General features: G+C 46.6%; 1 protein-coding gene across 3 annotated transcripts in view; it reads left to right on the forward strand.

Annotated features, from left to right (window-relative positions):
- The first annotated feature begins 285 nt into the window (after positions 1-285).
- GPC1 (glypican 1) overlaps positions 286-14,302 on the forward strand; it is a 241,722-nt gene continuing 227,705 nt past the window's right edge. For all 3 annotated transcript variants that reach the window (XR_012651004.1, XR_012651003.1, XM_075031985.1), the window contains exon 1: positions 286-1,035. Coding sequence is in view for 1 of the 3 variants with exons in the window: in XM_075031985.1 (XP_074888086.1) it covers positions 879-1,035 (157 nt within the window). In the remaining 2 variants the exon portion in view is untranslated. The remainder of the gene's footprint in view (positions 1,036-14,302) is intronic.

Consider the following 14,302-nt stretch of genomic DNA (forward strand, 5'->3'; position numbering starts at 1 on the left):
GGCGATGCTCCTCGCCCTCGGGCTGCTCCGGGGGCCGGGCCGGAGGGAGATCCCGCAGGGAGACCCCGCAGGGAGACCGGCTCTGCCCCGCAGCGCCCGCGCCCGTGCCCGTGCCCGTGCCCGTGCCGCCCTCCGTTCGGCTCGGGGCCGGGCCGGGCCGGGCCGGGCCGGCGGGCGGCGGCGACGCTCGGCGCTGCGCAGCGCCGGCGGCGGGGGCGGAGCCGGGGCCCGGGGCGGGGGGCTGCGCCCTGCGCGGGATTGGCGCCGGGCGGCGTGATGCCACGTCCGGCGGGGGAAGCCCTGCCTCGCTCGGGAGCCTCCCCCGCCGCCCGGCTCGGCGCGCAGGTGGAGCGGTGCCGGCGCACGCACGGACCGAGCCGCCCAGCCCAGCCCAGTCCAGCCCAGCCCAGCCGAGCCACGCCGCGGGAGCAGCCCCGCTGCCCGCCCCGCCCCGCCCCGCTCCGCTCCGCCCGGCCCGGCGGCGCCGCAGCCGGCAGCATCGCGGCGGGACTGCCCGGGGATGCAGCCGCGCTAAGAACAAAAGCCCTCTACGCGGTCACGCTCCGGGGCTTTGAAGCGGCCCGGCCGGCCAAACTTGGATCTCTGCCCCCTCCGCCGAGCCGCGGCGGGCGTCCGGATTGAACTCTCCGGCACCTTCCCCGCACGCCGCGGGCAGCGGCAGCGCCTGAGACCCGGGGTTCCCCCGCCTGCCGCCCTCGCCCGCTGCGCGCCGTCCCGCCGAGGCTGCCCGGGGAGGGGGGCCGCACCCCGCGCCGCCCGGCACGGCACCGCGCCGCCCCGGGGACCCCGGCCGCCTCCCCGCCGCGGGACCTTGGCTTTGCCCTTCGCGCGGCAGGTGGCGGGGCCAGCGGAGAAGGATGCGTTTCTTCCCGTGGGGATTTTGGCTGCTGTGTGTCGCCTCCGCCCCGGCTCGCGGTGACAGCGGCAGCAAGGCGAGGAGCTGCGCCGAGGTCCGGCAGCTGTATGGGGCCAAGGGCTTCAGCCTCAGCGGCGTGCCCCAGGCCGAGATCTCCGGTGAGTCCGGCGGAGCGCGGCAGGGCGGTGGGGAGGCGGCCGAAAGCGCGGAGCCCCTGGGCCGGAGCAGCCCGCGGGGCCGCCGCCATCGGGGAGGGGGGGTGCCGCCGCGGGGCGGGGGGTGCGCTACCGACCCGCCGCTGGAGTTTGTCTGGGGCCGTGGGCGGCGGGAGGTCGGAGCCGAGAGGTTTCCCCGAGGGCCGAGCACCCCCTCGCCCCTTGCGGCACCCCTCCTAGCCGCTGCCCGCGCTGGAAGGGGTCTCGCTCCAGCGGTGGCGATGCGAAGGAAGCTGGGAGAGAGGGGGTGATCGCACCAAGTGTTCGGTGGTGGTTGTCTTTTTTGTTTTTTTTTCTTTCTTTCTTTTCTTTTTTTTTCTCCTCATTGTCTCGTCTCTTCTGTTTTGAGCGCAATTGAAACGGTTTCAGGGTTTTGGTTCAGAAATCGGGATGATCAGACTGTAATGGGTTTTGGTGTTGGAGCTGGAAAATGCCACAAGGTTACCAGAGAGAAGAATTGATTTCTCTTAATCTTCTTTTGGATGCGAAACAAACTGATAAATGGCATTTGTCACTTGTTAAAAATGAAGCAGGAGTAAAATGACCCAGTGTCAAGCTTGTAAAGCGTAGAGGAAACCTGAGCAACCTACATCAGAGTGTGTCCTCTTGCCTTCATTCTGGTTTTGGACAAATCTTGGTTGATTTCCTCCTCTTTGCAGAAAACCACTGAAATGCCAAAGAATATTCAAGGTCTGGTTTATGTTGGGCTGTGTGTTTCTTCTTTTTCTGTTTTTTTCCTGAAAGCTTGAGGGAAATGTGCTGAGGTATTGGGTTTTTGTTGTTGCTGTTGGTTTTTTTTTAATTCTTTTCTAAGTTTTGATACACCAACTCGTGACCCATATCTGAGAGCTTTCTCCTCACTTGTGGGAGCTTCCTCCTTCAGACAAAGCATAAAACATGCAGGCGTACGTGCCAAAGCCAACCTACAGGGACATCCCGGTAAAATTGCAGTTTGTAGTTCACATCTAAGCTACAGAATGCCTTATGTTGAATATTTCATTGTGTAGTTTTCCAGGGAAACCAATTCATTATCTGACCCATGAATGGAAAAGGCTGAACATATACGCGTCTTATAAATGTGAACAAATTAATACTTTCTTTCTCAAGTTGCAACCAAGAGTAAATTTCCAAAATAAAATGAGCAGTCCTTGAAGTTAAACAGTGGGGAATTTCAAAATCATTTGAACATCACTATTAATAGAATAGGAATTCAGCTGAGCAAGAAAGTGGCTTTTTATAAATTTGCATCTAATTATTACAAGTGTGAATACATTAGCAGTCATGTTTCAAGTGGAAAGTTCTTGGAAGACTAAATGTTTACAAATACTCGTGGAGATGGCTACAGCGTTGTATGCAGGGATAGTACTACAGGGGCAGTCATTCAGGATTGCATGAACTGCAGTTAGAAGTATCACGTATCACCGGTTAGCAGTAAGTAAAAGCACCTTGTGCCTACAAATTGTTGAGGTCCAAAAAGTGACAGAGGACACAAAGATTTCTATGAACCAGGAGTTTTGTTTCCTACTGTTTTTTGCTACGAGCGTGTGTGCTGGCAGCCTTAAGCAACAGTAGCTAAAATTACAGTATCAAACAGGGCATCTCTAGCTGTTACTGTAAACAGGGAAGCTCTATAGGTAAATGCTATAAAAAAACTTGAGGACTACTGCATGGAAAGTAATATGAAGAAGTGCCCGGGGGAAGAAGGTTCCACACATAAACCTGCTGCTGATATTATTAGCCCGGTATTTAAAATGGCTAACGGACTTAATGATTTTCATTGGTAATTTTCATGCGTACCTTCTGACTGATACATATTCAGGAATGCCCTTTTCTATTGCTGCAGTACTTGCCCAGTACAGTGAAAACATTGACGTACATTAATACTAACCTCAGAGATGTTCCTAATAAAGTATAGTGTTGTGTATCGTGCATGCTTTTTAGCAGTTGTGCAGGTTAGTGCAGAAGTTGGCGCCGGTTTTGTTGTCTCCAAAAAGAAGGGTCTTTGAGACCTTTCTGCAGTATCCCCACATGTAGTAAGTACAGGATTGTGCAGTTTATAATTCCACATTTTGTCGAAATATTCAGTCGTCGCTTAAGGCTGGTTTCAACAGCATTAGTTCAGCTTCCTGACCATGGGGGTTGTAATCTGTATGGGAGCCTTGTCAGGTTACACCTGATTGACACCTGTAAATGCATACACATCAACATATGACAACTTTTGGCTAAGTTAAAAAATGCTGGACCTTTGCTGAGGTTTCCTGATGGTGGCCTTCTCCATGTTGTCAGAGAGGTTCAAGAGCTACCCCAAGAACCATGTTTTTGTCTTATTTCCGAGGCATCCAGAGGCAAAAGCCCTTCACTTTCTCCCTCTCCAAGGGGATCTTGCTGTTCCTTCTCTTTCCATTGCTTGCCCTGAAGCAAAGGGGAAGATGCATTTCTTAGCCCTACAGCTTTGTCCCTGAAGCAGTGCTGCCATGCTACGCTGACCTTGCTCCTGTCTGCTTTGAACTGGCTCCAGGCACTGCTTGGTGTGCGTTGCCATCACACCAGCCCGGCACCAGGAGCCAAACCACATGCTGCTTGCACCCCCAGAACTTGACTTCAAAAGGCGTTTAGTAAGCTCCCATGATGCAGGCTCTGACTCAGGCTGAGATGGCTGTGTTTATGTTGGTTTTAGAACACTTATTGCACACTTCACACCTTCTATTCTGTATTCTTTGTTATGATTTAAGAGGATTATGAGTAATAAAAAGTCTCCACAGCTCACCAGAAGGTAGTCCCTGCTTATGACTATACAGAGCAGTTAGAGAAGCAGTTGCGCAGTTATTAGCTGGCTAATAGATAAGCATCTGATTTGGGGATAGACTCTTGGCTTACCATGAACCACCTAGACAGGGGTTCCTGGTTTTTTTGCTAATGTTGTACAATGCCTTTAACATGTCTAAGCACTTTAAATGGGTCAGGTGCTGTTATTAAGTGTGTTTAGGGAATACGCAAGGTGTTATATCTCACTACTTTGAAGTCAATGGCAAAACTCCCAAACATGAAAGAAGCGTCTGCTCATATTAGTAATCCTGACAGACAGACGTGCACCCAGAGTCTCGGGTGAAGATCTGCCTAGAAGAAAGTTCCTAACGCTGGCGGAAATGCTCCCTACCCCTCGGGTTTGGGAAAGTTATGACACTTGCTTCTATGAGATGTACTAACTTGAGCAAAGTTTTCCTGTGTATTGGGGAGTGTTCCCGCTCACTGGCTGGATGACCTGCACCCCCTTTCTGGGATTGCTACAAAATATGGGCAGTTTGAGAGCTTCCAGTTCTGCTTCCTCTCGAGTCTTCTGGAGGTAGCAAGACTCAATTCCTACTTTCTCATGTTCTTGCTAACCCAGCCACCATCACCCCATCACAGGTCCCCTACTCTGGTGACTGAGGAAGGGGGGTGCCCTGCCCTAGGTGTGCCGCTTCGTGCCTGCACTGAGGGCTGCCCTTCTTGGGCTCACAGTGTGGTTTGTGATGAAAGACAGCGAGCCTGTGGCAGAAAACACCGTGCTTTAGGGAGGATATCCAGCTTTCTCTGCTGACTTGATGGGGTGGCTTAGGATTACTGATGTTGGATGGGTGACTGCTCCGCAGTGTCTGGAGCAGAGGTAGTTCTCTCTTGTACTGGAGAAGACTTGAGATTTGTGAATCAACGTGGATGTGCTTGGACCTTGCTCACTGTTTGGGCTAGGCTTTTGCTTTGGTTGGTTTGTTCCCCAGATTAATCCTTCCTAGACTTGGCTTGCTGCTGGGTTGAGCTTGTTGACACGGGCGATGGGTGTAACACAGCAAAAGGAGGGTGCAGAAAAAAGCCACCTGGACTTTGCCAGGCCATATTGCTGCCCATCCAGTCATAATATCTCACGCATATGCTTCCCTGGTTCCTCAGCTGAAAGGAGTCAGAACAATTTTTTTTAATCTTTTGGTGCTTTTACGCTGCCTAATTTGGTTTTGTAATGAAAACATTGTCAAGTGTATGTGTTAGAGCCATTTGGAGGAGTGTTAGCTAAGCAGAGAACAGGTCTGGCTACAGGATGGGACTTGATGAGGCTCCTAGAGTATGAAGAGGGTAATGAAACCCAGTATTGGAGGGCATTTTAGCTCCTGGCAGTTGCAGTACAGAAGGCATAAATGCAAAGATGGGCAAACCTGCATCTGTGGTATGAAAAATAAAATCGCCTTGGGCTCCTCCGCTTCCAAGGAAAGATCTTTACCCCTTAATTGAAAGGGGACACTCTGCTGCTCCAGCACTTTTTGGGGTGGTTGTTACATTTGGTTTGTAGTTACTCAAGGCAGACGGGATTTCTCAAGGTTAGCTGCTATATGCTGAACTCCTGAATGCAATATCAACCCGTTTATGCTAATGAATTTGTTAGGGGCAAATTGGAATGGCCTTTGTAGCCTGCTTGGTTTAGAATGCTATTTCTGATGAGGCAAAACACAAGGAATTGTGCTTTCTCCTCCATCTGGCAAATATATTGGTGCGAATGTTAGAGGAGGCCATGGCTGAACTGTGTATCTCCATTTCTGTTTAACTTAAAATATACATAGAAATTTACATATTTTACACTTTGTGATTGTTTTGTTAATTTGTGACTGCAGAATGTGTGCATACAAAACAATTATGAAAATTAGATTTATGGAAAAAAATGGGCTCCCTCTAGCGGTTAGTTACAGCGCCGGCTTGGAGTCTCAGAGGAGTCTGTGTCTTCTCAGACCCAGTGCTTACCTAAGCTATGTCTGAAATCTGGAAAGCTTTATACTTAGATATTCTTTAGAGTTTTGTGGTGTTGACATTATTTTTAAGAGAATCTGCCTTTCTGTCACTGTGATATGGATGACTAAGCTCTCACCACATAATTATCCTTACAAGCTGTGTCTGACAAAACTATTTCAACAGCTTCTTTTGTTGGTGAAGCAAAAGCCTGGTATTTTCTTTTAAAAAAAAATTTGCGTGCATGTATAGCTGGAGACACCCACCACTGTGTGAAGCTGTAGAGCTCACCTCATCTCTCCTTTTTCTGTTCTGGCCCTGTAAGTGCCCTGCTTTGTTTAAGAACACGTCAGTCAATCTCTGGATACGCTGGATGGGTTTGATAGATATGTGTGGCTTTTGGCAGGGGTTGTGAAACAGTCGGTTTAATGTTCTACTGCTTTTTCAGTACAATTGTCTCACAATGAGGGGACTGGATAGATATATTCCTCTCGGTAATTTCAATAATTAAGTGTGTTTTGACTTAACCAAAGGCGGAGAGGGAGCTGCTAACTTGATTATCAAAAATGTGTATTTAGAGCCAGAGGTTTTATTTTCCTCGCAGGTCACAACAATGATAACTGAAAACAGAGGCTGTGGAGCACCTGCCCATCAGTAGCAGTTGAGCACAGGCTCTGTACCCTACCCACCACTGCCCATCGGACTAGGGAGGGGGAGTTAAGTACCATCTATTTTTATTGCAGCATCAAATTGCATTAGGCATGGTATGGAAAGTGAAGGCAGGATAAAAGGATGGCACCAGCCTCAGAGGGCTGTTGGTCTGAGCAATAATCCTGACCCTGCTCTCTGCAGTAGTCTCAGCACTGTGTGGCTGGGGCTGGTGCGGCAGTTTTGGTTTCCTGGCAGCAGCTCGGGTGTTCCTGTTGCTTGTTTTGTGGGATTGTGGAATTGAGGAGCAGGGTAGGTGGGAGGGCGACTGGCAGGGGTCAGTAGCATGGGGAGAACTTTTGTATCTGCTTTCAGTGTTCAGCTGGAAATACTGGCCGGGAATTTCAGGGGAAAACCAGGGAAATGGAGATCCCAATTCTGTGGGAATTCGCAGGCTTCCTTGGGGGAAACAGCTTTAACTTCTGTTTGCTGTCCTGGCCCCTGCTGAACATAACATATTTCTATATGTTGGGTTTCCTTCTTTGTCCCATGAGGTGCTTTTGTGTACATCTAGCAGGCAGGTAGCCTTACAGAGGAGATAGTGTCAAGATAGCATGCTGCGCTGGCCATACAGTTAACTCTGCCTAACTTCTCTAACAGGGTATACATTACCTCCAAATGCAATTGCTTGCTTTCCCACAAGCAGGAAATCAGCAAGCAGCTTCCAAGATGGTATGTGCACGTGTTGCTCCTGCTCAGAGAAGCAGTAACAAAAGCCTCCGCAGAGAGTTGTTTTCAGTGAGGCATCCTGTCCTGCAACGGCAGGGTGTCTGCTGCCAGAAGCGCAGCCAGCTCCCCGGGCTCGGTGTGCTGCACAGCTGCCTGTAACAGCAGGGCTTGGCTCTAACTGCCTTTGATACGTGCAAAGGTCCTCCCATATCGCCCTGAATCCTCTGCGCTGCAGCAGGCGTGTAGCAAACATGTAGAGTCACCTTTTCGGCTTTTCCCGTGGAAGAGCATCTCCTTATTCGAGTGTTAATTCAGAAAGGAGTTGGACTTGCTACTTCTGGTTGCGTGACAGTAAAGCTGAGGAAGGTGCTTGATGTTGACTTTCATCTGCCCCTTCTGAACATTCTGCATAGATTGAGTGTTTTCTGAAAATCCTAAGCAAGTCCCTCCTTGTTTCTGCCTGTATAAGTTAGGTCACAGTTGGGCCATCTTTTTCAATGCTTCTCCAAATACTTACTAGCAGGCACAGCTATGAGAAGGAAGGAGAGGTTCAGTGGGCAACTTGATGGGGCAGACACACCACCTGCTCAGGTGGTGGCCTGGAGCAAGTCTGTACAGAGTCTCTTCATCTTTAAACCTCCCTGGAAGAAGTCACATTCTTGCTTTCCTGTCTGTGGAACGAGGATTGACAGTGTCTTCCTGACAGCTGTGAGGATAACTCTGCCCCATCGTGATGGGGAGAGACCTAGGGAAGGGAGGCCCTAAGGCTTGCAGGAACCCTCGTAGCAGTTGCTTGAAGATTATACCACTGTGTTTTGTAGTTTGTTTGCACAAAGTTGCTATGGTTGTCATTGCATTAGGACATTTCCCCTCAAAGTTACAAAAAAATAAATAAAATTAAAAACTCTATGAAAGCAGAAATTTTCCTTTTTTCCCCCTCTTACCTGTGAAGGACAGACTGCCCTCACCAGTGATGTCTATATACCCTGACACTTTGTTGCTCAGAATATGTTATATCCATGACAGGTGAAACCTGCCTTTAAGTACCATTTGATTCCCAGGGAATCGGGTTACCTCTGTTGCCAGATTGTTCTGCAAAAAATAACGAAGCTTTAGACTGTAGACATTTAAAATGCTTGTCTATATGTGGCAGAGCTGTGAGCTGGGTTGGTCACTTCTTCCCAGTAGTGCATTCCCGGTTTACTTGGAATTCTTCAGATACAAAAACTTTTTTTTTTTTTCTGCTTTACAGTTTGAATAAGCAGAGTGTGCTGTGAGTTATTCACAATGCTCTCGCTCCGAGTTCTAGAAAATATACTAGTCACAATTGTGTTGACTGTACAGAGATTATAAAACTAATTTTATTTTTTGTACCTTTTCATATACAGTGCAGCATGAATCAAAAGTACAGAATTACCCAGCTGTTACAAACTCCTATGCTAGCAACATGAGTAAAACAGTTTTTTTTAATTGCCATGCATTCTTCTGAAGTATTAAAAAGAAGAAAACAACAAAAAAGTTTTACTGTGGTTTCAGGGAGCAACATGATAGTACTTATGCAGACAGTCAATCTCTTATATGACTAAAATGCAAAAACTCTATGACAAATAGCTTTGGCTTGCAAAAAATTGGTATTTTATAGGATTGTAAAACTATACTGTATAATTTAGTTGGAGTGCTTCCACTAGTTTTACCCAAGTCTCTTACCTTTTAGCTGGAGCAGGCAGGCATATTTCTAAAATATGAATATTTTAGGAATTCTTCTAGTTGTAAATTTTGTTCATAAATAAAAATACAATAAAAGCACTGTCAGAAATTAATTTTACATTTTTTAATACAGCTAAAAAGAGGCTATTTCAGTCTCTTCTGCTCTCAGTCCATGTTGTTGCAGTAAAGTTTGCAGCGATTTGATTGTATAATTGATCCTGAAGTGAGGGCCAAGCATAGCGTAGAGTGAATTTTGTATGACTGGCAAAGCAGGGCTGCTGTATTAGCACCTCTTGTCTATTCCTGCTGTCTCCCCAGATAAGCCAAATGGTCAAAACTGGGTGTTGTAATTACCATGCGGGTCTGGCAGGAGGGAGGTCTGGGTCCTAGTCCCCATCTGGATGCAGGTTTTCGCCATGAAGCTGGAAGAGCCACTTCGCTTTTTTTCTTTTCAGCAGTTTCCTCTACCATAAACGCTAAATTGGAATGAGAGAGCTTGAATAACTCATGGGAAGTTTGGTTTATTAAACTCTAGTCTCTAGATGTAGGAGTGCCTTAAAAGAGAGCAGTGGTCTTCTCCCCTGATGCAGTTGCTATCTGTGCACAGCTGCATGAGCTTAAAACAGTTGTATAACCAGTTTAGATTTTACAAACATCTGTTTGGCTTTGTGACAGAATACCAAACAAGCCCTGCAAACCCCCGCCCCCCCTGCCTCGCTCCCCTTTCATTTGTGGGAGGTCTCATAGAGGCTTCCATGTTGAGGAGGCTGGTATTTTTATTAGAGAGGCTCTCTAAGGCCAAACCATAGCTGGAGACTCATCTGCTGTGAATTCGAGGAAGGGCTGCACAATAGTGGGAACCCGTGGGTAGAAGTCCCACTGACTCAGCCGCAGGCTCCCCAGGGCCTGTGCCCCATCCTGTCTGATGGTGGTAGGATGTAGCAATGTCCCAACTGCTTGTGCTTTGCAGTGTTGCTGCGGAGGAGAGATTGCTAAGCGCCTGGGGAGGTCACAGAGGTGTTCCAGTTTGCCTTTTGCCTTTCATCCTAAATTAGTTTAAGCTCAGATAAGCAAAAAGTGATACGTTGTTATATAAATATATGCATGAATCTCTGTCGCGTGTCAGGTGGTGGAGTCCCTGCACAGACTGCAAGAGTAGGGAAACACCCCGTGTTTCTCAGTGCTGCTATGGAGGTACTGTCCTGGGGCCAGCCGTCAGATACTATGTTACGTCTTCCCAGGTGAACTTGTGCGAGTTTGTCCTCTTTCTAGGCTTTGCATTAAGCTGATTTAGAGCAGTGCGTGTTGGACTGGCTGTGTCTTGGGAAGTTGTATTTGATATTATCTGATCAGTTAATAGTAAACAATAACTTAATTCTCTCTGCTATGCGGAGACGTTGGGGGCAGAAAAAGTTTGGACGTAGAAAGTGTGGCTTAAATTATTCTGTGTGCTAGAGTTTATACGGGGGGATAATATGTGATACCACTTATTAGACACATTGGTGCAAGGTGGTCAAAATGTTGTTAGACGTGGAGGGTTGGAATTAGTTGTGGGAAAGCAAAGCAGAGTGCTGTAAATTGCTCTTTCGATTAGGTTTACCTGGAAAGTGTTTTACATGACTAGTTGCAGAGTATGAGAAGGGAGCCAAACCATGCTAGAAAAAGGACTTGCTTAGGTAATTGATGTCCAACCTCAGGCACGTGGTGTGCTGGCGGCCTACTCTTTGCTTCTCTCTCCATGAAGTTTTACAGCCACTCCTTGCTGTGTTGACTATAGCTCTCTACAGCTACCTGAAAGGAGGTTGTGGCGAGGTGGGTGTTGATCTCTTTTCCCAGGTAACAAGTGATAGGATGAGAGGAAATGGCCTCAAGTTGCGGCAGGGGAGGTTTAGATTGGATATTAGGAAAAATTTCTTCACTGAAAGGGTAGTCAGGCATTTGAACAGGCTGCCCAGGGAAGTGGTGGAGTCACTATCTCTGGAGGTGTTTAAAAGATGTGTAGGTGTGGGACTCAGCAGTGTTAGGTTTACAGTTGAACTTGATCTTAAAGGTCTCTTCCAACCTAAATGATCCTATGACTTGTGGCAGGTCTGTTCGGTGCCCAAAATACAAACTTTAGCAGGCGCGTGGTGGATATATACTGGGCTTGTGATGGATGAGAGCATTGTCTGGCCACGCGCCCTGTGTTCACAAGCACACTCGCCTGTCATGCAACTGGATAAGTCACCTATTGAGTATGATGCGATACCTATACTTCGATGTAGCATGCACCTTTGCTCTCACAGTGCGTAAGGAATCATCGGTATGGCTTTAGATGTATCCATAAATGGAGGAATGACTCATCTCAGTCCAAGGCTGGGGCTCCCTTGCTTTACTTTCAGTGTTTGTGTAAAGATGTCATTTGCATCCAGAAAATTTTCTGTTTGAAAGGGATGGAGCATACAGCTATGTCTTTTTGAAAAGCTGACTGGTGCTGTTGTATGAAGTAACACCATAAGAGAGGTTATGATTTATTGCCAAGAAATTGGAAGCAACTCACAGGTTTTCTATATTTTTATATATATATATGTGTGTGTGTGCGCGCGCCTCTACATGGGGTGGTAGCTCTAGAAGGGGAATTTTGACGAGCAGCTCTTCAGCCTGTGCTCTGGGAGATGCATTCTTAGCTTTGGCTGGGAGGGGATGTGGCCTGGTTTGGGCCTGCTTCTTCCTGGTGCTGCTGGTTCAGTCCCAGCTGTGGAGGGGCTGCTCCCACAGCAGCTTGCTTGTGCTGCTGTCCCCAGGGGGTGAGATTTCCCTGCCTGAGCTCAGACGTGCAGCAACTTCCCAAGATGAAGGTGAGCAGTTACATACAGAGCCATGCTTGCTTCTGACACACAACTGGTTTGTCTCATCGTGGACAGCAGCATGGAGGACAGTTTGTTTTGCCATATCCACGTGTACTGCCCTGTTCTGTTGTGGGATCACTTAAAGCCCCAAATGTCTCCATGCCATGCAGATGCCTTTTGTATCAGGATGGCTGCCTGTCACTGAGTGGACTGATTTTGCTGCTCTGTAGGATAGTACGTTCAGGGGAAATCTAAAACAAATGTTGATAGCACTTTTGCAGAACTAATTAAAATTAAATTTTCATTGGTAAATCTTCACAGGTGCGAGCAAATATAAATAAGCAAAGCTCAAGCTGTGACTTTGCTCATATTAAAATAGAGAACAAATACCTTCTGACACAGAGCACATTTCAATAGTAAGAAATAGGAAATAATTTCAATAAAAATTTCAAAAAAAATTTCAATAGGAAAGAAAGCCACTTTTTTTAAATGCAGTATCGTTTTTCCCACTATCCTGGATCAGTTGTCTGGGGGCTTGAGTTTTGTCTTAATAAGTAACATTGCTGCTACTGTTTGTGTTGCACTGAAGCAATCTCCTGTCACAGTCATAAATTAAATATTTTTCTCTGTTACCAATATACTCTGTGACAGGGTTTAGGACTTAAATTCCTAAATATATCTGCTAATGTATGTGTATCCAACAACATGATGTCTTGTGTTATCCTGCTATCACTGATTTATTTTGAGCATGTTACGTCACTCAGGCTGATCTGGCTATCCTTTTTGTCAGCTAGAGAAAAAGACATCTGAAATGCCCCTTTCCAGTATTCTTTACGGGAACAGCGGTTGCTTTCGGAGCCCGGTGTACCTGCATGTGCTGAGACCCCTGCAACAGCAAACTTCCAGAAGTGGTGTGCAAAAACAATGTTCCTGTGTTTTGTAAATGAGGGATGCGGGGTTTGTGTAGTTAAAATGCATAAAAATACAATAATTTATTAGAGAAAATTAACTATTTGCATGCTTTATAAAAAAAAAAGTGTGGATGCCTTATACCCTTCTGTTCAGTGATCATGAGACTCTTTGTGGAGCATGATGTCCAATTTCAGGCTACCCTGTAAAGGAAAGAGATCGCTATATTGGAGCGAGTCCAGCACATGCCAAGATGGTTAGGGTGCTAGAGAGTACATGGTGTACAAGGGGAAGCTGTGAAATCTGGGTTTGTTCAGCATTGAGAAATAAAGTCTAGAAGAAAGAAGGCTAGGGGAGATGCCATTGCTGTCTCCAACTACTTAATGGGTGGGAATAGAGAAAACAGGGGTAGGCTTGGGTGCACGGAGACAGGATGGGAGGTGGTGGACACAAATAAGAACTGGGAAGATTCTCTTTTCATACATGGAAAGACTTTTTCAACATGAGTGACTGAGTACTGGAACAGGAGCCCAGAGAGGTGGTGGGATTTCCATCTCCATCCTTGATATTCAGAGTTTGAGTGGACAAGGTCCTAGGGCACCGGCGCTAGTTGGCCCTGCTTTGAGCAAGGGCTTGGACTAGATGGTTCCAGAAGACCTTTTGGCTTAAATTATTCTGTGATTCTGTGCTAATGCTGCAATTGTGCCATACACGGACAAATTGGGTGTATGTGTAGGTAAAGCTGTTTTGTTAATAAAGATCTTCAGAGGAGGATGGGAGAAAGGAAATCCTTCCAGTACTGCCATGTAACATTTGTATTTTTTTAACTTATTTATTAGTTTATGAAATATGACAACTAGTGAAATAAAGAGGAGAAGCAATGTTCTCCTACATGAGTAAAAACCTATGCTGGTACTCCAGAGATCAAAGCTCAATTTTCTGCTCTGGCACATGCGTCTGACACGACCTTGGGCAAGTTGCTTAATCTGTCTGTATCTCCAATCCCCATCTGTGCATTACTGTCTTTAAATTATAAATCTTGGTTTTGTAATTTGTCTTTAAATTATAAAGTCTTGGAGTACTAAGTCTGACTATTCCTCTATATTTCACTATACAGTACTTAGCACAATGGGACCATAAATCTTCATCAGTCCTGTGATACATGAATAATAAACAGTAGCACCATAATTTAGGGCCACATTCTGCCTCTGTTCTCATGATGTATAAAGACGGGGGGGGGGGGGGTGTTGATTAAAATGCTGTGCTGTTCAACCTAACAAAGATACATGGGCCTTAGTGAACAGGTTTTTATGAGTCTGTCGTTGGCTCTTTTGGTTTGTTGGGTTTTTATTTTGTTCCATCATTACTCATTGATTGCAGGTATCTAAATAATTTGCTTTGCAGATCAGGGAATAATAAATTCCTTTAATCTGTATCTCTTTCAGTTTAATTATTGTTAAGTCACTGTTTAGTTTGATGGATAATGAGCTCTGTTCACTGTGCGGTGGAAGAGAGTTGGACTAGAGAGACAGAACTGGATTCTCCAGTTCTTTTGAAGATGCAAACCAAAATTGCAGAGCCACTGAACGTTTAACTCCAAGTTAGATTGAAGGTTACCAGTAGGCGTATCACTGTTA

The sequence above is a fragment of the Buteo buteo genome, chromosome 7, assembly GCF_964188355.1.
Source record: "Buteo buteo chromosome 7, bButBut1.hap1.1, whole genome shotgun sequence".
Lineage (NCBI taxonomy): Eukaryota > Metazoa > Chordata > Aves > Accipitriformes > Accipitridae > Buteo > Buteo buteo.